The sequence below is a fragment of the Rhizophagus irregularis genome, chromosome 20 (assembly GCF_026210795.1).
Source record: "Rhizophagus irregularis chromosome 20, complete sequence".
Lineage (NCBI taxonomy): Eukaryota > Fungi > Glomeromycota > Glomeromycetes > Glomerales > Glomeraceae > Rhizophagus > Rhizophagus irregularis.
In genome coordinates, this window is record NC_089448.1 from 1,229,900 (window position 1) to 1,254,438 (window position 24,539).

General features: G+C 25.9%; 9 protein-coding genes across 9 annotated transcripts; 7 read left to right on the forward strand and 2 right to left on the reverse strand.

Annotated features, from left to right (window-relative positions):
• Nucleotides 1-1,647: 1,647 nt before the first annotated feature.
• OCT59_012894 (uncharacterized protein) lies at nt 1,648-2,859 on the forward strand (the record flags this gene model as incomplete). Its single annotated transcript, XM_066140441.1, has 7 exons — nt 1,648-1,732; nt 2,192-2,236; nt 2,315-2,380; nt 2,453-2,500; nt 2,565-2,615; nt 2,702-2,770; nt 2,852-2,859. The coding sequence occupies 7 exons, from the start codon at nt 1,648-1,650 to the stop codon at nt 2,857-2,859; spliced, it is 372 nt and encodes a 123-aa protein (XP_066001323.1).
• Nucleotides 2,860-4,872: 2,013 nt separating this feature from the next.
• On the forward strand, nt 4,873-5,208 carry OCT59_012895 (uncharacterized protein; the record flags this gene model as incomplete). Its single annotated transcript, XM_066140442.1, has 1 exon — nt 4,873-5,208. One exon carries the CDS (start codon nt 4,873-4,875, stop codon nt 5,206-5,208), a length of 336 nt encoding a protein of 111 aa, XP_066001324.1.
• Nucleotides 5,209-5,280: 72 nt separating this feature from the next.
• Nucleotides 5,281-5,778, forward strand: OCT59_012896 (uncharacterized protein; the record flags this gene model as incomplete). The annotated part of the gene is made up of 4 exons (XM_066140443.1): nt 5,281-5,407; nt 5,474-5,593; nt 5,655-5,704; nt 5,761-5,778. 4 exons carry the CDS (start codon nt 5,281-5,283, stop codon nt 5,776-5,778), a joined length of 315 nt encoding a protein of 104 aa, XP_066001325.1.
• A 164-nt stretch (nt 5,779-5,942) lies between these two features.
• On the forward strand, nt 5,943-6,306 carry OCT59_012897 (uncharacterized protein; the record flags this gene model as incomplete). The annotated part of the gene is made up of 3 exons (XM_066140444.1): nt 5,943-5,945; nt 6,021-6,084; nt 6,146-6,306. 3 exons carry the CDS (start codon nt 5,943-5,945, stop codon nt 6,304-6,306), a joined length of 228 nt encoding a protein of 75 aa, XP_066001326.1.
• Nucleotides 6,307-10,750: 4,444 nt separating this feature from the next.
• Nucleotides 10,751-12,259, forward strand: OCT59_012898 (uncharacterized protein; the record flags this gene model as incomplete). The annotated part of the gene is made up of 1 exon (XM_066140445.1): nt 10,751-12,259. One exon carries the CDS (start codon nt 10,751-10,753, stop codon nt 12,257-12,259), a length of 1,509 nt encoding a protein of 502 aa, XP_066001327.1.
• Nucleotides 12,260-15,179: 2,920 nt separating this feature from the next.
• Nucleotides 15,180-15,878, forward strand: OCT59_012899 (uncharacterized protein; the record flags this gene model as incomplete). Its single annotated transcript, XM_066140446.1, has 4 exons — nt 15,180-15,189; nt 15,257-15,365; nt 15,465-15,534; nt 15,624-15,878. 4 exons carry the CDS (start codon nt 15,180-15,182, stop codon nt 15,876-15,878), a joined length of 444 nt encoding a protein of 147 aa, XP_066001328.1.
• A 270-nt stretch (nt 15,879-16,148) lies between these two features.
• On the reverse strand, nt 16,149-16,349 carry OCT59_012900 (uncharacterized protein; the record flags this gene model as incomplete). The annotated part of the gene is made up of 1 exon (XM_066140447.1): nt 16,149-16,349. One exon carries the CDS (start codon nt 16,347-16,349, stop codon nt 16,149-16,151), a length of 201 nt encoding a protein of 66 aa, XP_066001329.1.
• A 23-nt stretch (nt 16,350-16,372) lies between these two features.
• OCT59_012901 (uncharacterized protein) lies at nt 16,373-16,950 on the reverse strand (the record flags this gene model as incomplete). Its single annotated transcript, XM_066140448.1, has 2 exons — nt 16,373-16,804; nt 16,867-16,950. 2 exons carry the CDS (start codon nt 16,948-16,950, stop codon nt 16,373-16,375), a joined length of 516 nt encoding a protein of 171 aa, XP_066001330.1.
• A 5,039-nt stretch (nt 16,951-21,989) lies between these two features.
• OCT59_012902 (uncharacterized protein) lies at nt 21,990-22,745 on the forward strand (the record flags this gene model as incomplete). The annotated part of the gene is made up of 1 exon (XM_025316416.2): nt 21,990-22,745. One exon carries the CDS (start codon nt 21,990-21,992, stop codon nt 22,743-22,745), a length of 756 nt encoding a protein of 251 aa, XP_025180557.2.
• Nucleotides 22,746-24,539: the final 1,794 nt, after the last annotated feature.

Genomic DNA, 24,539 nt, shown 5'->3' on the forward strand with positions numbered 1-24,539 from the left:
TAAATAGATAGTGGAACGGTAAAAGATGTTGTGCACTCCACCTTGCAGATCCTTAGATCAAGAATGATAAGAACGGAAATATATTCTGAAAAAATTTTGTTGTCAAATAGGAAGATTTTGATTTGTAACTGCGGAACTTTTTCTTGATGTATTGGTAATACTTTTAGTTTTTAAAATTATAAAACAAAAACATTGGAAATTTAACATATGTAGTGCTTTATTATTCTTTTTTTTACTTCTACATTGTTGAAAAGTGTAGCATTTGCATAGTTTGATGATCTTCAATAAAGAGAGAAATTTAAAAAAAAATGATTTTAAACTATCGAAGCAGTAATTCATATAATGACAATCACTTTTTTTTTCTTTCATTTGTACACGTACAGTACATTGATTTGCATAAATTTAGGTAGTACAATGTTATTTTATGTACTGTAACCTTCACTTTGGTTACATATTACTATTTTAATATCTATAACTACGGAGTTAAACCACCGGTTTCTTCTTTTTTTTTTATTAAAAAAAATTAATAAATATATTTATAAAAAAAATTTAAATCCTTATAACATATTTCATTATGTCATATGGTAAAAATAAATTAATTAATAATGCACTTAACAGATCATTTGCATTAATGGATTCAAATGTTCGTAGTAGTGCACACAAAGCTTATGAATTTAGTAAACAAACAATTCTTGATGATGATTCACTTACGGAAAATGAAAAATCTGAAGCAATAAGAATAATAACTCAAAATTATGATTATAACAAATTTATTTTAAATGAAGGAACAAAAAGAATTTGTGAAAATTGTAATCAAGAATGTTTAGCTACAACATATTGTGAAAATTGTGTTCGAAATTATTTAAAAGAAAATTTTTCAAATTGGACATCTGGAAATGTTATTATTGATAATTTAATACAAGAATGTCAAATGAAAACAATTGTCCCAAGACTAATTCCAGAATGGATTCCATATAATAATCTACAAAATATTAAATATCTAACAAAAGGTGGATTTTCAGAAATTTATACAGCAGACTGGATTGATGGGAATTTTATTGAATGGGATTCTGAAAGGCAACAATTAAAAAGATTTGGAAGTCATCATGTAATACTTAAAAGATTAGAAAATGTTGAAAATGCAAACCAAAGTTGGATTGAAGAGGTTTGTAATATAAATATTAAAAAAGTTAACAAATAAATATTTTGTTTAAATTTTTTTAATGGTTTATTTTATAGGCTAAATCACATTTAAATATAAGCAATAAATATGGTGAAATTGTCCAATGTTTTGGATTAACACAAAATCCATCAAATGGAGATTATATGCTTGTAATGAATAAGATGAATATAGATTTAAGAAAATATTTACAACAAAATCATAATCAACTTACATGGAAAGAAAGAATTCAAATTATTACTAATATAACTATTGCACTTAGAAGGATTCATGAAGAAAATGCAACTCATAGAGATTTGCATTCTGGAAATATATTATATAATATCCAATTTTACATTAGTGACCTTGGGTTTTGTGGACCTGCAGATAAACCATTAAAAAGTATATATGGAAATCTTCCTTATATAGCACCTGAGGTTATTATTGGAAAAGAACAGACTTTTAAATCTGATATTTATAGTATCGCAATGCTTATGTGGGAAGTTTCATCAGGACGACCACCATTTATTAATTATGAACATGATTATGATCTTGCAATGAATATTGTTAATGGTATAAGACCAAAAATTGTACCAGGAACTCCTTTAGAATATAAAAATTTAATGAAACAATGTTGGGATGCTGATCCATCAAAAAGACCTGATATAGTTACACTTGATGTAAAAATAAGAGAAATTAATTTATTTTATCAAAGTAAATCAAATGAATCATTAACTCAACCAGAAGAAAATAATAATTTTGAAATAGAAAATTGTACTAGCAGTAGCAAACTATTTACAAGTAAACTTCATCAATTTGATAATCTTCCTGAACCAAGAAATGCAACAGAAGGTATTTATTGATTTATTAACCTTTTGTTTAATTTCTTAAAAAGTGTATTAATATATTTAATTATTAATGTTTATTTTTGTATTTAAATAATAATTGAAGAACAAGAAGGTACAAATTAAATAAAATATATAATTTTAATTTATAAAAATCAATGGTAATAATGGTTAATTTTTTTTATAGCATTTCATAGTAATAAATCATATGATTTTTATATTCCTAATAATAGTAAGTGCAATTGCAATTATATATGTCAAATATTATATAATGAAGTGTTATTTATTGGCTTATTTTGCTTTTTTTTAGTTGATGATTTTAATAAATCAAGTAGTAAGAAAAATATTACTTCAAAAATAAGTACCATATTTAAAGGTAATTAAATATTATATTTATTTTATTTAAAATAGTCAAATGAATGTATAGCTTATAATTAAGATTATTTAGATAGCAGCAAAAGGTTATCCAATATATTTAAAAGAAGCTCAAAAAATGGTAAGTAAAATAATTTAAAATATGTTAATTTTTATTATAATATTAAACATGATTTATTATTTAGATGATTACAAAGTTGAATCAAGAATAAAGAAACTTCATATTAATGATAATGGTACTATAAAACAATTATCTAAATTCTTAAAATAATTATTCTGTAGTATTTTTTTTTAATTTTAAATTTTAATTTATATTTGATAGATGAAGATGAAGCACATAACAATCCAAATCTTCATTCAGAAGAACAAGATGAATTGGAACTTCCTGAAAGTAAGAATTATTTTTTAAAATGTTTAAAAATTACCTCTTACATTATCAAATTAAACGAAATATTTTTTTTCTTTATCTTAGATATTTAGATACAGAATAATTATATAAATTGAATCAAATAACATTATTATATCTGATTTTATTTCTTATCATAAATTATTTAAACACTATGACTTGGTGAAATTTTTTCTTCAAGATTCTTAGTTTGTAATTTGAATAATTTATTTTTTTTTATTTTTTATTTGTTTTTTATTTTTATATTATTTTATATATTAGTAGAGTATCATGTGTATAAATTGAACATGTATTTATTAAATAAATTTTATAGTAAATTTTTAAAGGTTTTACTATTCTTTAAAGGTTTTTACTTCAAATCACCGGGGGTGATCATCACCGTTGGCCGGATTATCAATTTTTACCGGCACTATATTTTTTTAATGCTGGTCGATTGTCATAATTTCAGTCACCGGTGATGATCACTCCCGGTGACAGTTAGAAAAATTCATTTTTAATTGTAAAATTTTATAATATTTAAATATTTAAATATTAAATATAAATGGCTAACTACAGTGATCGTTAATAAATTTCATGGCCGGAATTGTCAGAATTATCATAATTTTGGATCCAAATCGCATAAACGGCATGTATCCACCACACACAGCCGCATCTCGGTAATATAGCGATCTCATTAACCAATAAATTAATTTTAAAATTAAAAGGAAAAGGGATCAAAATGAAATTAAATTATATATATTATATTGATTTTTACTTCAAATCACCGGGGGTAATCATCACCGTTGGCCGGAATTATCAATTTTTACCGGCACTATATTTTTTAATGCTGGTCGATCGTCGTAATTTCAGTCACCGGCGATCATCACCCCCGGTGATAGTTAGAAAAATTCTATTATATTTATTATATGATATAAATTTTTTTATTATAAATAATTAAGTATTCGCTACTCTTGTAAAACTTATAAAATCCTTTTTTTTCCTTATTTTCAAGGGTTTAAATGAATAAAAATAAGTACAATGTCTAATAATAATATTATAATGCTTGATAAACTTTTTTTTTAATACAAAAAATTAATGGAAAGAAATTAAAATTAAAAATACTGTATCTGCGACTAGAAAATAAATAAATAAATACTTTTATTTTTTTAAATAATTTTTTTAATATAATGCATGAATTTTAAAATATAAAAGAACGAAAAGTAAAATTCGAAGCATGTTGTTATATACTTCCACCATTAGTACTATTACTGCTATTACTATTATTATTACTTCCAACACTGCTATTTCCGTTATATTATTCATTTTTTTCAGACCATTTTTTTACTTTTTCCAACATTTTTAAACTAACAGGTTTAGTTAAAAATCCATCAACTCCACTTTCAAAAGCTAGATCTTTATATTTTTCACTAGCTGCTAATTCAGCTAAAGTTAAATATTAAAGAACGAGAACGTTTAGTAATAGTATTGATATTACCATTATTAAATATAGGAAGGTATGTGATGAATGTACTGGAAATGGAGATGGTAAAAGTTAGTGGTATGTTTGATTTTGTTGAAGTTATTATTGATATTTTAGGTTTTAATAAACTGAGTTCGTAATTTGAATAATATATTTTTATTTTATTTTTATTTATTATATATTTATATATTATTGTATAGGGGAGGAGCAATATCACTTATTTTAGTATAGGTCAATGTATGATTGGTTTTAATTTTGCCACGTCAGTGGCAAAATTAGTAACCAATCATACATTGACCTATAAAATAAGTGATTTTGCCCCCTGTACAATAATATTATTATCGTTTGGAACTGACCATAACATTTAAAAGCTTAAAAAAGTTTATTTAAAAGTTTAATTTTTTACTGTTTATATTGAAAAAATGATTTACAAATTATGCTTTTTTCTCTTGCTGACTCTTTAGTATTTTTATAATAATGCCACCACAAAAATCTCAAAAGTAATATTTATTTGTATTCATTCAGTTAATATTTTATTTTATTTTTTTTTTGCATTTTATTAAAGATTTTTTTTTAGAATAAAAAAACTTTCACATATATGGCCCCTACTGAAGAAAAAATAAAAAGTATGCAAACAGCAGCTCGTGGCAAAGCTACACATAATTCTACAAGTACTTGGACTAATGCACTTGAAACTTTTCGTAAGTATATTGGATTACCTGGAAAAATAGATGATGTGAATTCTAAAGAAGAGTTAGAGCGTCAACTTGTTTTATTTTTTGTTTCATGTAAGCAGCAAAATGGAGCTGAATATTCAGTACAATCAATAAAATCAGCAAGATTTGCTATTGCACGACATATCAACACATATTCTAAAATTCGTCCACAAGAAATTACAAATAAAAATATATATTCTGAATTATATAACGCAATTACTGGCAAGATCAAACTTTTAACTGATTAGGGATTAGGTGAAATACATGGTGCAGATGCTTTTACTCAAGATGAGATTAGGAAAATTATTAATCATCCCACAATGCAACCAGATTTACCAAAAGGACTTATACGACACATATTTTGGCATAATACTTTTGAATTAGCTCTTCGAGGTGGAGAGCATTATAATCTAAAGATACAACAATTTAAAAAAAGAAAGGATGGTGGTATTGACGTTACATTTTATAGATCTAAGTGTAATTAGAGATCTTTAAGTGAATCTAATTCTAAAGCTGAAGTAATTTCAATACCTGCTGATAATGCTGTTATTCAAGATTATGAGCTTTATTTTAGTAAAAGACCACCAATTTGTGAAGATGCATTTTACTTGCAACCTTGCAACAATAATGAAGGTAATTATTTATTATGTAGTAAATTATTATTTTTTTTTACCTTTCTTTTAATTTCAAATAGTTGAGTTTACAGGTTATTGGTTCAAATCTGCTCAAATGAGAGGAAAATCGGTAAAAGGACTTATGAAAGAAATTGCAACATTAACTGAAATCGATTGTGATAAAAGAAAGTTCACAAATCATAGTGGACAAAAATCCTTAATTCAAATTTCAAAAAGTGAAGGAATTAGTGATAATGATGTGATGTCTGTGTCACGGCATAAAAATCCTCACTCTTTGGCTTATTATGAACGTCCCAAGTCTATATTGCAGCAAAATACATTATCGCAAATTAATTCTTTAATTTATAATGGTAAGAAAAGAATTGCACCTGTGGTTTTAATGTAAAAGTAATATACAATATATTTATTATTTTTCTTTTCATTAGATACATTATTGTCAAATGACAAAAACTGCAAATTCTTTTTCTTCAGCCTTAGAAATTTTCAATGGTAAGATTTAAATTATGAACTAATAATTCTTATGGTATAAAAAATTTTATTTTTTTTTTAGAATCACGGTCACCACTTCAGCAGCTCAACTCAAATGATTTAAACGAATTAAATGATGATCAACAAAATCAAGAAATTAACGGAAATGATGAGACCATTAAAAAAATTCTCCATGGGAATGTTTTTCAGAATTGTAATATTACATTTAATGTGAATAAATGATTTTTATACGAATTTTATTATATGTACACTTATAAATAGCTTATTTTAATAATATAAAGTATAAATAGCTTATATAAAGTATAAATGGTTTATTATGATATTATAAAGTATAAATAAAATATCTAAAAATATAGTATGTTATGATCATATGTACCTGAACGATAATGTAAGATATCAGTTCGTAGTATAAATAAATAAATCAAATATATTTTACGAATCATACAAGCAACGTTAATATTTAAAGTGGGTAACATTTAATTGTTAAAACATATCCATAAAAAATTACGGATATAGATGAATTGTAAAAATTTTGATCAGAATTATCAGGATTGTCATAATTCTGGGAGCAATTTGATGACTAATCACATGATACTTATACATTGAGTAACAGCGATAAAATTTCGAAATTAAATATACTTCATTATTTAATTAGTTAAATTTTAATTTATAATAAAAATGGTATTTACCATCTTGTCATCCTCGTATAATACATTTTTTTTTTTTTAAATAGTAACGCGTTTATTAATTAAGCAACAAAATACATTGATTACATAATTTTAAAACACCTAGAAAATATTATAATTATCAATTATAAATAACTAAACTAATTTTATTATAGTATGCCAATTTTTTTTGGTCGAGATCCCTTCTGTAATTGTACCTATCATCCTGTCTTTCGTTACTAATTTAAGTTTTTATTAAAATTTCTTTTTTTTGATTTTTTCTTTTTCATCTGTTTTTCTATTTTAATTATTATTATTTTCTAATTCTATTCCATCATCATCTTCCTTCGTTGATAATTCTTTTTTTTTCCTCAAATCTCTTTTTTCCAAACCCGCTCCTTTTCTAATTCTGCAACGACCTCGCATCTTTTTAACCAAATTTTTGACCTTATATTTTCATAATAAAAATTCCATAGATTTTTAACAACTTTCTTTTTCCCTTTTCTTTCGCAATCTTATTAAAATTATCGTTATATACTCCACGTAATAATTCCCATACCCTTTTTTTTCCGATTAAAACTTGTGATTGCTGATCCATTACTCTAATAAAATCGAACACAATTTCTCTCAAAATTTTAACCTCTTCACCGTTGCCTTCTTTTTTTATTTCAAATTCACAAATTGACTTTCTAATAATTTATTCTACCTCAAACTCATTAGCCCTCTCGTATAAAACATTTTTGAAAAGCCTATTTTTTCTTCTTTATAGAGTCAATGAATAAATTACGAGTTAATTTTAGGCGTGTTACTGAAAGCGTTAGGTGTATGATCTCGTTTGTTTGCAAATGGTGTTATTCTCATCTTTCCTTACCTTGAAATTTTTTTTCATTTTTTGCATCGATTCTTTCCGTTCTTGTATTTCTTTATGTTTTAGTATTGATCATTGATATATTTTCTCCATTGATCACTACCTGGTTGGTAATATGATTTCTCTGAACGCGAATAAATAGATGCTTAGGAATTAAACGCAATACTGTAAATTTTGTGGAAAGTGGAAAGATCGAACTCAGAAAGTGAATAATTTTATCCTTTTGGAGGTTATTTTGAATATCGTCAATGACTCATTATGTTTCTTGAACATAGAGGAGAGCAAGCACAATTGTTCTTACTCTACGTTTTTGTTGATTTCTGCTGTTTTTGGAGTGAATAAATTTGATGTCTTGAAATTTGCTGAGTGCCTGAGCGTGAGCAATAAATATCCTTAGGGTTCGACTTTTGGATTTATCGCGCATTATATGTAACATTTTTTTTTTATATTCTTTAAAGGTGAAATCTGGACTAATTTTGTGTAGAATAACTACTAGAGGTGAAAAAATACATAGTAAAGAAAAACTAACTACAGTAAGTTGACAGACGTGTTCCCCATGTAAAGGAATCACCCTTCGTAAAAGAAAAGAAAAAGAGAAATAGCTATCATCAGTGAAACCACGCCGCTGAGATAACTCACGAAGGGGTATTAGAAAAAAATAATAGCAAAGAAGCAAAAATTCTGATTAATAATCACTATCTTCGTATTTGCCTTTCATTTAAGATGCCGCCTGTAAATACTGTCATAGGCGGAATGTACTTCTAAATAATAAACCGTTTTATTGTCATAATTAAAGGGAAAAGTTATTCATGTAAAGGGGAAGGTAAGTAAAAGATACTCGGTACGCTATCCGCCACAACCGAAGTATTAGCTTGAGCGTGATTGATATCCGTATCATCGTTAGGTGTCGTTGCTATTTTCTATTTTTTTTTGCGTTTAGTCGACGTTTCATCTTCGCTTGAGGGTGGAGTAGTTTCAGTAATTCAATTGATTGTTTGTTTAAAGAGTATTCGAAACGATCTTGCATTTGTGAATAAACGTCACTTATAAAAGTGAACGCATCAATGGTGTTAGGGCGAAGGTATCCTAGTTGACTGCGTGTTGAATTCACGATAAGTAGTTGATGATGATGACGATGTCGAAATCACAATATCCCTTGAAACGGTATTCGTGATCTATTTGGACTTAGATGCGGAAGCCGTCTTTCTTTGTGCTTTCAGAAGTTCTTTCTGTGCCTTGGCGGCCTTCTTTTCTTTTCTCCGAGCCTCGGATTTGGCTTTTTTTGTTTTTCTCCTTTCTTATTTAAGTTGAATGGCTATCGGGTCATTTGCTTCTGCTTCTTGACAAACTTTTCAGCTTCTCTTTTAGCTTAACGTTCCCGTCTTCGGCGTTCATTTTATAGTCAAGTGCGACGTCTATTTTTGGTACGTTTCTTTTGAGCTTTTTTTCAGTGAAAGAAGTGGTAAAGAAAACGAAAAAAATTCTGAGGGAGATGTTGTATCTTTATCTGATCATCATGAACTGCACGTCCGGGAGGAGTTATAAGATTAGGACTTAAATTCGGCATAATACGGTCACAAGCATAATTAGAACGATGGAATCATATTTCACGTTTCCATCTCTAATCTTGATTCTTTTGGTCCTTTAAGATTCTTATATTCTTTATAAAAAGCATAAAAATTTTCTGTTAACCGCATCTCGAAAAGCGAAAAGGTTGTTCTTTTTGGTATCATACCTCTTGATATTAACCGTATATTCCAAACCTAAACGGTTACTCCGGACTTGTTTTGGTCGATTTAATTTCGATATCGTTTGTTGTAGACAATCAAAACGTATAGGGTTTCTATCTTCTTCAGGATTTAGAACATATTTAGCATGGTGATTACACCTCCAACGTGAGTTTGGTAACAAGGGTTTCCACAACTTGATTTGTGTCCACAAGGAATATATAATTCAAGATATATGACGTAATTTTTATAAGAAAACTTAATATATGTTGATATGCGACGTCGTCTAGAATCACGTTTGGGGATACGATCATGTTTTGCAGCAATTTTGTTTAATAGTAATTGGCGTAAGCGGGAAAATTATTTATCCACTACGCTTTTGGGGAATTGGTGGTCAAGGGAAATGTGAATACGCCTCGTGAGTCACCACCCGTACGAACGATTGAACAAACCCGGGAAAAAATTTGTGGGTTTATGGAGTCTAAGGTTTAAGTGTTTATTAGGTGTCTTTTGGTTTTTATAAAATAATAATGTATAAAATTTTAAGAACAAATTTTTTTTCTCACCTAGTCACAACCCCCTCTTAAAGTGTATGATATAATATTCTTTCAATATTTTATGTGTTATGGAGTGAGAAAATAAAACTCTTTAGTAAAGCTTTTTAGTTAAAAGAGCTGTAGATCAGCCGTGAAAAATCTTGTACCAAAAATTAGAGAAAAGAGTCCATATACTGTATGTAACTTGATATTTGATTACCCGTCGCATTTTTTTATTATATTAAATAGATTACCGTTGATGACTTCTTTGATCACGTGTTTGTTCCAATTGTCAAAGGCAGTAATAATCTTTTGATAACAACATTATGAACTAGCACTAAAACAAAATAAAATGATATTTTTTGTGTATGAAACAAAAAAAAGCATCGGTATTACAGTCGGCACCCTTTATAGTCACACCCCTCGGGACCGAAAAAAGGGTGCGATTATAAAAAAAGTCATAATAAATATATTAGAAAACCTTCTCTATAGTCACAACATATAATTGGGTCAAAATATGGTGTGTTTATAAAGGGGAATTTTATGTGATGTGATTATACGGGGGTGACTATATCGGGGTCGACTGTATTTCGTAAGGACGGTAAGGTTCTATAATTTTCAATATCGACGGCATATGTAGATCTTATCACGTGAAAATGCAGATGCATATGATTTAGAAGAGCACAAAAAATAAAATGGAGATGATCTTCTTACAATTCTATTTCAAAGTTGTTTGTGTTGTGATACATTTATGGGTACACCGTACACAGATTAATTCAATTTGGCTAAGTTCTCGTTTCTTTATTTAAAGCTTGCATATTCCAGTCGTAAAATTTTTTTTTAAAAAAAACGTTGTTTGTTTGATAAATAATGTCAAAACTTAATAAAGATATTCTTTTCTTAACATTTGAAGAATTACAAGATAATTCAAAATCTCTCTTTTCATGTCTAATGGTTAATAGACTTTGGTGTGAAACTGTGATACCAATTTTATGGAGGAATCCTTGGTGCTACAACAATATTAAATATAATAATAAAAGTTCTTTATTCACCATTATTGCTTCCTATTTACTTGATGATATTAAAGAATTTATAACAAATCAAGAAATTCAATTACCTTTAAATTCAAACCAACCACTTTTATTCGATTATTTTTCTTTCTGTAGAAGTATCAATATAATCATTATAAATAATATAATTTCTATTGGATCAAATTTAGCTTATAATCAATTTCACATACAACAAATATTTTATTTTTTCATTATAAAAAAATGTTCAGAATTGAAATATTTTGATATGAGATCGATTAAACATCAAATATTTTATTTTCCGGAAGCAATGGTTCGACTTGAATCACTTTGTGAATTAAGATGTGATACATCTATTGATTCATCATATTTTTATGGAATATCACGTTCTTGTCGATATATTCAAAAACTTATCATTGATAATATAGATCCAAAACCTAATGATGGAATTGTTAAATTAATTGAAACTCAAAAGAATTTAAAATATTTTGAATGGAAAGATAATTTTGAAAATCATTATCTTACAAAAGATCCTTATGAAGAAATATTTCTTGCATTAGAAAAAAAAGCGAATGATCTCAATTTTTTAAAAGTACATTTTCAATATGTAGAAGGTATTGATTGCACATTATTTCAAAATATACTATCAAAGTTTTATAAATTAAAAATATTAATAATTGATGATTATCTTTATTTTACCGAAGAACAATTAAAGCAATTAAAAATTCAAACTTATAATGAACTTGAAATTCTTAATATAGAATATAATAAATTAAATGTAATTTCTAGTATAATTGAAAATAGTGGAAAACATCTTAAAAAAATTTTCTTCAATCCTTATGATACTATTGATTGTGAATTTAATGATAATTTTAATGGTAGTTCTCTTAATTTTATTCGTAAAATTTATGAAAATTGTCCTTTAATTGAATATTTATCAATAGCATTTTCACCATCAAAAAAGCATTTTGATGAATTTGAAAAATTATTAAAAATTTGTCAAAATTTAAAATCAATATTATTAGTTATATTAGATAGTAATGGTGGAGAAACTAATGAAAAAATTTTAGAAAATGGTGAAGAATTATTAAAAGTATTGACTAGATCTGCATCAATTAATTTAAAAGAAATTAGATTTTATGATGATTTTAAATTTTCTTTAAAAAGTTTGGAAAATTTCTTTGAAAATTGGAAAAATAGACCTTCACTTTCCATACTTACTAATGATTTGACTTATATGGAAGAGGATTATGTAGAATTGATTAATAGGTATAAAAATAATGGTGTAATTAAAGATTTTGATTCTAATTCTGATGAAATTTGTTATCATTTTTATAGTACTATTATATAAAAGCATGATGTTAGCATATTATTTTTATATTATAAAGAATATAGAGTTTAATTTTATTTTATTTTTTTTTTTATAAAATATTTTTAGCTTTAATTAAATAAAAATATAAAATCTTTAAAAAAAATGCATTGCATATGAAATGAATAATAATACAGGTTTATATCCGTAATTATTAGGATAAACTAATAAAGCAATAATATAAATACTGACTTTACAAGAGTAAACTCGTATGCGGATTTTTGAAACTTACACTTTATTATTACATTAAGGAACAAATTTAAGGTAGAGTTGAATGGTATAGAAATCAAATATAATAGTTCGGAAGGTCTGTTGAGTATTTTCTATTGTAGCACAAACTGTACTACAGTACTTCTATTTGCATGAGAATTTTTATTCATGTAAGTAGTACAAGTAATTTTTTATGAGTCATATAATTAATAGATTTATAATATTAATATTATTTACATTAGACCATAACTATAATAAGCTATTACATCATTATCCATTATAAAGATTATTGGTGTAACTATAAACAATAATAAGATTTATTGCTGTTAAAAAAATTTTCATAATATAAAATATTGGTGTAACTATAAGTTAATAATGAAAAATATAGAAAGATCATTATAAAATCAATATGAGTCATATTTATTAATTTTTTGTAAGATTCTTTTTTTTTCTTTTTTTGGTAAAAAAAAAATTGAATTTTTATTATTATTTCTAAATCAAGTTACCTTCTTGTAATATTAATGCATAATTATTAAAAAGATGGAATATCAATAAAGATGATTGCAATATTATTCATTATTATTAAAAATGATGCAAAGGCAGTTTTTTTTTATTTAAAGGCCTGCAATTTGCCAAATATTTTTTTTTGTAATTTTTTTTTTAAAAATCAACATTTTTGCAATTTATTTTTTTACAATATATTTTTATTTTTGCACAATTTTTTGCAATTTATTTTTTTTGAAACCAATATTTTTTGTAATTTGGAAAATTAATATCTATACTAGTTATATCATCATTTGTTGGGTCTAACAAACTGGGCTGGATTTAAAAGAAAAGGTGTGTATTTTTTATTTTGCAATCTTAAGGGGCTCAGGACTTTAGGCAACAGTGGTATCCTGAAGGACCATGACAGTAGGGACCATATATTAGGTAGCATGGTATCATCTTTCTGTAACAGTGGTATCCTGAAGGACCATGACAGTAAGGACCACTTAGGTAGCATGGTATCAATTTGTGACAGTAAGAACCACTTGGGTAGATTGGTATAATTTCTTTCTATTTGAGGTGTCCTAAGTTTGACTTAAGTTTGTTGTTGGTAAAGGTCTGTTGGTTCTAATATGAAGAACTAGCTATGTGCCTTCCTTTATCCTAAGTAAAATGTTCACACTGCTAACTAGTATTCTTTCAATGTATAGATAAAATTAGAGCACTCAGTACTATTTCACTTCAAATTGATGGTAAAGTATTTATTACATTGTGGTAAGTATAAGTGATTCTCATGATTATAAATTGTGTAAAGAATGAGAAGATAGTAAAATATTATACTATAGTTATTAATACAGAACAAGTAAATAAATCTCATGGGCAATTACTATTTAACATTGTTTAATATTAAAGTTTTTTTTATTATAATAATAAATATACATAAATATTTTTTTTGATCATCAATAAATTATGGAAACTTTTCGTATGATATCAATTTTTATACATTACATTAACTTAAATTTTATTTCATTATTTCTTAAATATATTATTAATATTTACAGTATTATTTCAAGTGCAAGTGTAATCAAATTGTAACTAAAATGTGATCCAAAGTATGGTATCAGTAGGCCAGTTCATAATTGCAGTATTTTTGATTGGGTTACATTAAATTTCATGATTAAAGTTCATAATTGAAATGCTTGATTGCATATATTTATTAACCTACAGTGCATACAACCTAGTCCCAACAAAAAAATTTTTAAGTGGCCAAATTTTTTATATTATGTAATACTTAACCCTGTAATTTTATTGGTCAGATTTATTAATTTAAGTTATAATTCTTAATTCTAGCCAGAATTATATATAATTTTAACAAACGAAAGTAATTTTGGCCAGATTTACATGTAATTCTGGTTAGAATAAAATGGCCAAATATTTAATTCAATAGTAAAATATTTCAACTTTGAATTGCTACTACTTTATTAAAAAATACCTTACAGGAAATTTAAAAACATAGTTTTATTAAGCTTAATCTGGTTTATCATTGTACGTTTATACTTTATGTTTATCTTTTTTTTTGAATGAATAGTAGTGATTTAAATTTCATCAAATCTAATTGCTGGGACTAAGTTGTATGCACTGTATGAATACAAAAGTTGTCATGTAGTTATTACTTTTATTCTTATAAGGTACATTTAAAAATTCACAGTTAAAATGTCTAAACACAAGAAAATAAGGGAATTATTATCATTTCATGTTATTACAGCTTGTCAAGATATGGAATATTTGAGGAAAAAGGTGATTCAGGTGAAAAAGAAAAGAATAATTTGATAATGTTTAGACTAACCTCATTACTTGGAATAAGATATTTAGAGCAAAGATCTTATTATATAGCAAAATCAAAAGATTGGTATAACTATATTTTACCAAAATATAAAGACTGTAGATTTTAAAAAATTATTAGAATGAACTCTATAAATTTTCAAAAGCTTGTTTCCCTATTAATTACTCATCCAATTTTCAAAATAATAGTAATCATTCACACAAACTCCTGTTGAATTGCAACTTGCATTTTTTTTGAGAAGAATTGTTTTTAAAGAAGATATATTTGGATTATGTGCAAGATTTGGAATTGCAAAAGGAACCATTTATTTATACTGTAAAAGAGTAATGATTGCAATTTTTCTTTAAAGAAAACTTTGGTTAAATGGCCACAGGTAGGTGAAGCCAAGTAGAATATACATGAAGGATTTAAAAATATTGATGGAATGGAAAATGTCATAGGTGCAATAGATGGAAGTCACATAGTATTAGAAAATGTGCTATTAAAGCAACCTGAAACATATTGGAACAAGATATTCCTTAGTATTGCAAGGAATTGTAGATTACAGAGGTATGATTATAGATTATGTGATTGGACAGCCTGGCTCATTCATGATGCTAAGGTTTATAAAAATTCATATTTTTATCAAATGTTTTCTAAAATTATTAGAGAAGAATATTTACTTGGACTCTTGGAGACTCAGCATATCCTTTATCTTACTTTTTTAATTAAACCTTTGGTAAATTTTTAAAATCATTTACAAATTTGATTTAATGTAATTCATTCTTTACTTAGAGTATTAGTTGAAAATGCATTTGGAAGATTAAGAACAGATTTATTGCATTAAAAGAATTGAATGTTAGAGATGTTTCTACCATTGTAAAAATTACTGAATGTGCAATCATCTTACATAATTGTCTTGAACTAAATAATGATAATATAGAAGAATTGTACGAAAATGATGAAGATGAAGATGGTGATGATGATAGTAATAATGATGAAGAAGACATAAATCAGAATGAAATAGTAATGAAAAGAGAAGAAGAAAAAAAAAGTGAGCAATTAATGAATCCAAATTATTAATCATTAATAAAATATTCAATTCTTTCATAATAAATAATATTATAAATAAATTTATGTGTGATAACCATAATATTAATGTTATATGAATGTCATCTGCAAATGTTATCATGAACATTACATAAACAGTATATACAAATATTGAACACTACAAAATAAAACCTTTATTATTGTAAAATTTTTACATAAACCTGTCGCTATTTACAAAAAGAAAATTATATTAAAGTTATTAGAAAAAAAAAATATACTAAGATTATATAAGAGAATATTATTTCATTGGCTCATATTGTTTGATTGTCTAAGTTCCATCTCTTTCAATTTTAGTTCATGCTCCATTTTCATTTTGTCTCTTTCAAATTCCCATCTCTGTTTTCCTACTTCTAATTTACCCATTTCAATAGTATAATTTTTTTCAATCCTTTCTTTTTCTAACTTGAGCTTCTTTTCCCATACTCTTTCTCTAGTTTCACTCATTGTAGAAATAGTCATAGCCTACATTACTTTTTTTTTGATCTTTTAGGTGTTTTAGGTTCCATGCCTGAAGATTCTTCACCATCAATATCAGTGGACCTATTTGCTATAAAAGAAGGTGCTATATTTTCATGAGTACCAAAAATAGCATCCAATTTCTCATAACAATCCCAGTCTTTTCTCTCTACACCAAATTTTTCATTATGATCTATAATTTCACCATAGTATTTGATCATCCTTGCTAACTTGCTTTTAATAGCACTAGGCTCTTTATTTTTTAGTATCTTTATGGACATTTCATTAAACAATTTAGTTTTATTACCTTTTGTATACTCATCAAAATTATCTGCAATGTATTGAAGTAAAATATCAACTTCATAGACTTGCCAATTGTTATTAGACTTTCCATCATTACCAGATTTATGCTTATTATTAGATTTCTTTTTGTAGTTAACATCCTAAAATTAATTTTAATTAAAATAAATTACAACTAAAAATTAATAAAAGTACTTTTACTCACTGTTGATTCCTTTTCATCTTTAATCTTTTCTTTTTCTTGTTGATAATTAATTTCTACATCGGAAACTTTATCACTAGCAAACATTTCTTTTTGATACAATTCTAATCTTTGTAACTCTGCAGATTCTCTCTCAAAATAGTTAGGCCCAGAAAAGCTTTGGCCAAAACTGCTTCCATTTTGTATATAAAAATTAGGAGCAACAAAACTTTGTCATGTTAGTAAGGGATTTTGGTATAAATCTACATAACTTTGTTCAAAAATCCCAGTAGATGGCGAAGGGCATAAACTTCTAGGCTTAATAAGCCTTAATAACTTGTTATTTTCATATGAAATATTTACTTGGGAGTTATTTGAAGGATCTTTCGGAAATTCCATTGGTAAAGAAGAAATAAGAAAGAAAAAACGCGTCTAGTATACGTTTTTTACGCATACTTTACCCTTATTTTATCAACTCGATCATAACGATCTGCGTTTTTGGTGGGTCAAAAAATTAGCTAGTTGATCGTTCTTGAGGTGAATTTTATTTGCCAATTTTAGTGTAGCCCGATCAAAAATTCCGATCGAACAATTATGAACTGGCCTAGTGTTAAGCAATATGAACATTTTTTGTTATTGAAAGAAATTTTTAATTTATTCCATTTGTTTATTTTCGAGAATTAATATAAATTTTTTTTTTCTTTACAAAAAAAATTTTTTTTGAGCAAAATTTTTTTTAGAACGAAATGTTTTTGAAAAAATAAAAATTTTTTCATAATGTTAACCAAAGTAGAATTTTTTTTTTCGGGCCATATTTTTGCCGATGCATTAATCTGCATTCTATTATTTCTATTACAATTATAGTGATATAAATAATTATTAATTAAGCATTCGTATTATATTTGTCAGTAAATTTAATTGTGATCACCAATGATCGTGGTAAAATAGGACGTAATATTGAATATCTGTAAAAATATGCAAATAAATTTTTATTTATTATAGATTTATACATTTGTACTTTTATAATTTATTAAATATACATCTCATTTTTTTTTGCCACATACGGTTAAACTTTAGTATAACAATACATTAATTACATCATGATCAGTAAAATCTAAAAAACATCAACATCAAAATTATACAAACGTGTTTACTCTTTAAGAAATAATCATATGTATTAGGCAGGTAAATTATAATAAAATGTTTTTTAAAAAAATAAATTTTTTCTTGAAACAAAAAACGAGATTTATTGGTATCTATCTATATAACTAAAAAAATTCGGTTAAACGTTATAATAAATAATTTGAATTGTGCAACATGAAACGACGAAACGTGCAATGCATCTGCGCCTGATCTATTCCGTATTTATTATAGTTAAAAATAATTTGGTTAGCTATTGCAATTCCGGTTATTTATTTTTTTTTCGCTAATGAGATGATGCTAACGAAAAAAAAAGTTTATTTCATCTTATCAACCGTGGCAGATCGATTATCGAAGCTATCCGGTTACCTTTCTTTTAAATACCTTTCTTTTAACATTTCTTATTAGACTGAATTTTTTTTATTATTTCGGTTCTTTTTTTTCAAACCAAAAAAAAAAACATTTAAATTATTTTTTTTTATTTCCATTTTTTTCAATACCGAAAAATAAAATTTTTTTTAATTAGTTTTTTATAAATAAATAATAATGGACTTGAATTTAGTAATAAATAATTATTGGAGATATCGATCAAAGAACGATATCCCCATCCAATAACTGAGTTATAGTTCGATCAATATACTACGGTGATCAATAAGTTAATGCCATTAATACTGATTTCAAAATCCCGCATATTAATAAACGACTGAAAAATAAAAGTTTTTAGTTGATAAGAGTATAATTAGGATTATTTAGGATATCAAAAATGAAGTTCATGAGCTTTGAACCAAATTTTTTCATGTCATTTAAAAAGTGTTAATTTAAAAACTTTATTTGTATAAATATTAATATTATTAAAAATTAATTAGAAAATGTAGTATATTTATTCATTTTTATATATTATTGTATGAAAAAATTGTTTGGAATGATATTTTATAGGTTGGTTTATTTAATAATTTCTTTTTTAAAAACTAAAATTGAATGAGTTATCGGAACTATTCATAATACATTATTTGTAATTAAATGTTAATAATAAATGAACAATAAAGTAACAAAGGCAAGAATTGGCAATCAAAGTTAATATTCATAATTTCATAATTCATACTGCTTGAAAATCCCAAGTAGCTAAGCATCAAACAAACCAGGATATGTGTAAAGTAACATGAATTTTACTTACTAGATTATAATGTTTTCGATCAAGGTCTCGATAAATGATGAGCGAAATGCACTTATTTCTTTCATTAAAGGTTGATATAAGTTGGTAATATTAAGTCTGGAATTTAAAATTAGTTGGTTACTTCATTTGTTTATGAAGTTTATAAAAGCAAGTAAATCTATCCGTTATTGCAAAAAGCTTGTCAATTGTCAAATGATGATTGCTGATTTACTGATGGCATTTTGTACTCAAAATCCTTATCCTTCAAGCTATTCGGAAAATTATTATAATACTTTAAAGAATACTTTATATATTCTTTAATTTAACATTTATTTATTCAGGAATTTTCAGAATGTGATTAATATCATGTTCAAATTAGCAAATGGCTTACAGTCTGCCTGTTGGAAGTTTCCACATAATCATCTTCATACTATAAACGTCAGATTCTTTAAAAAATGAAGTCCCTTTTAACATTTTTGGTGCAATATATATAGTATGTTACCACTATAAATATCTTAGAAATTATCATAGGTATTATAATAAAATACATTAATATAAATTACCTTCTGAAATTTTCCATAAAATAATGAATTTGTTTTATTCAACGTAATTTTCACCTAACTTAAGATCTTTTGTAACACCACGAATTCCGTTAATAATATGATATTGATTAATAACAAGGATTTTAAATTAAATTATTTTGTTAAATGAATAATATAAGTACTTAAAAAATACGAATATTTACTACCTCATCTAAAAAATATTTGCTGGTATATTGTGAATCATTTAATTTTTTTAAATTACACTTATTTGAACCCAATTTGTAAGACATTTCCTTTACGGGATTCCTTTACACGTGTAAATCGAGAATATGTTTATAGATTTAAAGATTTAACCAGGCGATATCATTATGAAATAATCTTTTGTAGATTAGATGAAAATATATCTTCAATGTTGGTTATATTTACTAATATTGAAAATCATATTACTTTCATGCTTTGTCGTTAAAAAAAAAAAGAAAATCTAATTATTTTTTGTTTACTAATTGTAATTATTATAATTATATAACATTTATTTATTACATTTTACAATAAATTAAATTACTCATATAGCTAACTAAATTATAATTGTTTAAATAATCTTACGTCTAAACTATAGTAAAAAAAAAAAAGTTTAAAATTTTGAAATTCAAAACAGTATTTTAAAATTTATCTCGATTGAGTTGATTTGGATTGCAAAGAAAAGAAAATTTTTGTTGACTCGATTTTAAAATTATGTGAATGATTGTTTTTGATCAATTTTAAATTTTTGTAACGTCAAGGAAACCTTTTTGCCAATAATATATGATTGATTAGGTAAACATAACCCTAACATGCATAGTTTATCAAACATACATTATTAAGAAATTAAACGTATAAAATATCCTAAAAAAAAATCAAATATAATATAAAGTTTATATTTTAACATATAGTAAATATAAGTAGCAAGAGATAAGCTATATAGAATATAATCTGTCAAAATATTCAATTTAAATACTTTTTCTCGTTAGCACCTATTATTTTGACAATTAATTAAAAGCCACCAACTATACTAGGCAAACGGAAACCGTTATAGTTCGTCACTTATTAAATCACGTATTACAAAAAATAATAAGTATTACAAAAATTGTATTGCTAAAAAAAGGGGATACAAATATAAAAGGAAATGAACAAGGGTAGTTTATTCAAAAAAGGAATTATGACGTAAGTGGATGGAAGGAAGGGAAGGAAAATTGTATAAGTTACAGATCAAAAGTCCAAACCCATCTAGTACATAGCAATAGGACAATAAATGAAAAAAATTATTATCTAAAAAAGATAATATTTTAAAATAGAAATACCTTTCATATTTCAACTAAAATTAGATCTATAAAAAATTTTATCTGTTATTTCTGTAAAAACTCCATAAAAATGAGCTTTTCACGGATCCATTCACGGAAAATGTAAATTATTCAATAAATTCCATGATAATTCCGGAAATATGAGCTTTTTATGGAAAAAAGACCACGGATCGTCTTTTTTTAACAGAAATTTATACTATTCTGATTGGTACATTTACATTCTTTCTTCAAAGCTCTATTCTATTACCATTGATATATTAAAATATTACTATGTCATTATGTTACATCCCATCATATAGGGAGAAATCCCGGATTATTAATTTTTGGACTATACTTTCCTGATGCATTGATCTATTGTTTACATTAACAAATTATAAATGTCATAAGGACATGCTCATAATCCTATTTTATTTACTAGTAGAAAGAGAATACGTGTCTACCAATTTTTTTGAATAAAATGCTGATAAAAATGCGTTTTATAATCTTAATGTGAGAAAGTAAACAAGTTTAATTTTGTTAATTTTTTTTTTATTTTAGAAAAAAATGAACACCTATTTCACTTATTTACAGCAAACAGAACCACGTGATTATAGTAAAGATATTTGTCACATGTCACACCCCTCCACTTTTCATTTTTAGTAGATATTCTGGGGACTTGAATTTTTTCGGTTAGTGAAAAACTATTTGTCATACCCATTATTTGTCACAAGTGTAATTTCTTAATGCCGTAATGCCGGCCAAAACTACTCCGCTTTAGACGACCTATAGTTGTAATTTCTTAATGCAGATCAGTGCATTGAGTGTATCGGAAAAATACGGACCGAAAATTTTTTTTTTGTTGTAATTTCTACTTTTGGTTAAAATATTTCTTTTTAAAGCTTCATTCATGATATATTACAGTTAATAAGAAAAAATTTTTGTTAAAAAAATTTGTCTAGAATTTTTTTTCCAGTAAAACAAATTTCTAAATAACAAATGGAACCTGAATTTAATAAATTAAATATCTCAGACGAAGATACTGTTACAATAGACACCAAAAATTGTTTGTATTGTAATATACCTTTTACTGAAGAATTATGGTGTAAAGAATGTATTAATTCTTTAGAAAAATTAGCAGAAAATAGTGATAAAGAAGCAATGTTTAATTTGGCCAACTGTTATAAGAATGAAAAAACAACAGAAAAGAATTTAGAAAAAGCCTTTCATTGGTGTCAAAAAGCAGCAGAAAAAGGTCATATTGATGCAATGTTTAATCTAGCCAATCAATATTATAATGGAGAAGGAACAGAAAAGAATTTAGAAAAAACCTTTCATTTGTATCAAAAAGCAGCAGAAAAAGATCATATTGATGCAATGTATGGTTTAGCTTACCACTATTATAATGGAGAAGGGGCAGAAAAGAATTTAGAAAAAGCCTTTTATTGGTATCAAAAAGCAGCAGAAAAGGATCATACTAATGCAATATATAGCTTAGGCATATGTTATAGAAATGGAGAAGGGACAGAAAAGAATTTAGAAAAAAGATTTTATTGGTATCAAAAAGCAGCAGAAAAGGATCATACTAATGCAATATATAGCTTAGGCATATGTTATAGAAATGGAGAAGGGACAGAAAAGAATTTAGAAAAAAGATTTTATTGGTATCAAAAAGCAGCAGAAAAGGATCATATTAATGCAATGCATAGCTTAGGCAAATGTTATAAAAATGGGAAGGAACAGAAAAGAATTTAGAAAAAGCCTTTCATTGGTGTCAAAAAGCAGCAGAAAAAGATCATATTGATGCAATGAATAATCTAGCCAATCAATATTATAATGGAGAAGGAATAGAAAAGAATTTAGAAAAAGCCTTTTATTGGTATCAAAAAGCAGCAGAAAATGGTCATACTGATGCAATGAATAATTTGGCTATATATTATGAAAATGGAGAAGGAATAGAAAAGAATTTAGAAAAAGCCTTTCATTGGTGTAAAAAAGCAGCAGAAAAGGATCATATTGATGCAATGTATGATTTAGCAGTATATTATAGAAATGGAGAAGGAATAGAAAAGAATTTAGAAAAAGCCTTTCATTGGTGTAAAAAAGCAGCAGAAAAAGGTCATATTGATGCAATGTTTAATCTAGCCAATCAATATTATAATGGAGAAGGAATAGAAAAGAATTTAGAAAAAGCCTTTCATTGGTGTCAAAAAGCAGCAGAAAAGGATCATATTGATGCAATGTATAATTTAGCAGTATATTATAGAAATAGAGAAGGAATGGAAATGAATTTAGAAAAAGCCTTTCATTGGTGTCAAAAAGCAGCAGAAAAGGATCATATTAATGCAATGTATAATTTAGTTGTATATTATAGAAATGGAGAAGGAACAAAAAAGAATTTAGAAAAAGCCTTTGATTGGTGTCAAAAAGCAGCAGAAAAGGATCATATTGATGCAATGTTTAATTTAGCCAATAGATATTATAATGGAGAAGGAACAGAAAAGAATTTAGAAAAAGCTTTTTATTGGTGTAAAAAAGCAGCAGAAAAAGATCATATTAATGCAATGTATGGTTTAGCTTATCACTATTATAATGGAGAAGGAACAGAAAAGAATTTAGAAAAAGCATTTCATTGGTATCAAAAAGCAGCAGAAAAAAATCATATTAATGCAATGTATAGTTTAGCTGCATGTTATAGAAATGGAGAAGGAACAGAAAGGAATTTAGAAAGGGCCTTTTATTGGCATCAAATAGTAATAGAAAGTAACAAAACAAATTCTAAAAATAATGTTGAATTTTGTAGAGAATGCAAGCTACCAAACACTGATTACCAATGGTGCCAACAATGTAATACTAAGCGATTTCAACAAGATTTTTCAAAGTGGACTAGTAAAAATAAATTTATTGATAAATTTATTCAAGAAGCACAAATAAATGCTAAAAATAGTTATGAAATTTTGGAGTGGATACCTTACAATAATTTATCAAGTATTGATCATTATGCTAAAGGAGGATTTAGTGAAATTCATAAAGCTATCTGGTCAGATGGGCCTATTTTTAGTTGGAATTTTGACAAACAACAATGGAATAGACAAGCATGTTATGAGGTTATTCTCAAAACACTTAATAATTCATCAAGTTTAAATAGTGAATTTCTGGATGAGGTATAGTATTTATATTTAATAGCCAATTTTATTTCCTTGTGCAAAAGTTTAATAATTTTTTTGTTATTTACATAGTGGAAATATCATTATAATTGTCAGAAAAAGTCATTTTCGAAATTTATTCAATTTTTTGGAATTACCCAAGATCCAAATAATTTAAATTATATAATAGTAATAAGTTATGCAAAAAAAGGAAGTTTGAGAAAATGTTTATCTGATATAATTAAATTCAATTGGCAAGAAAAGTTACAATTATTGAAAAAAATAATATTAGGACTTAAAGTAATCCATGAATCAAATTTAACTCATGGTGATTTTCATGATGGTAACATTTTAATATCAGATAATTATAATGAGTCATTTATTATTGATTTAGGATTATGCA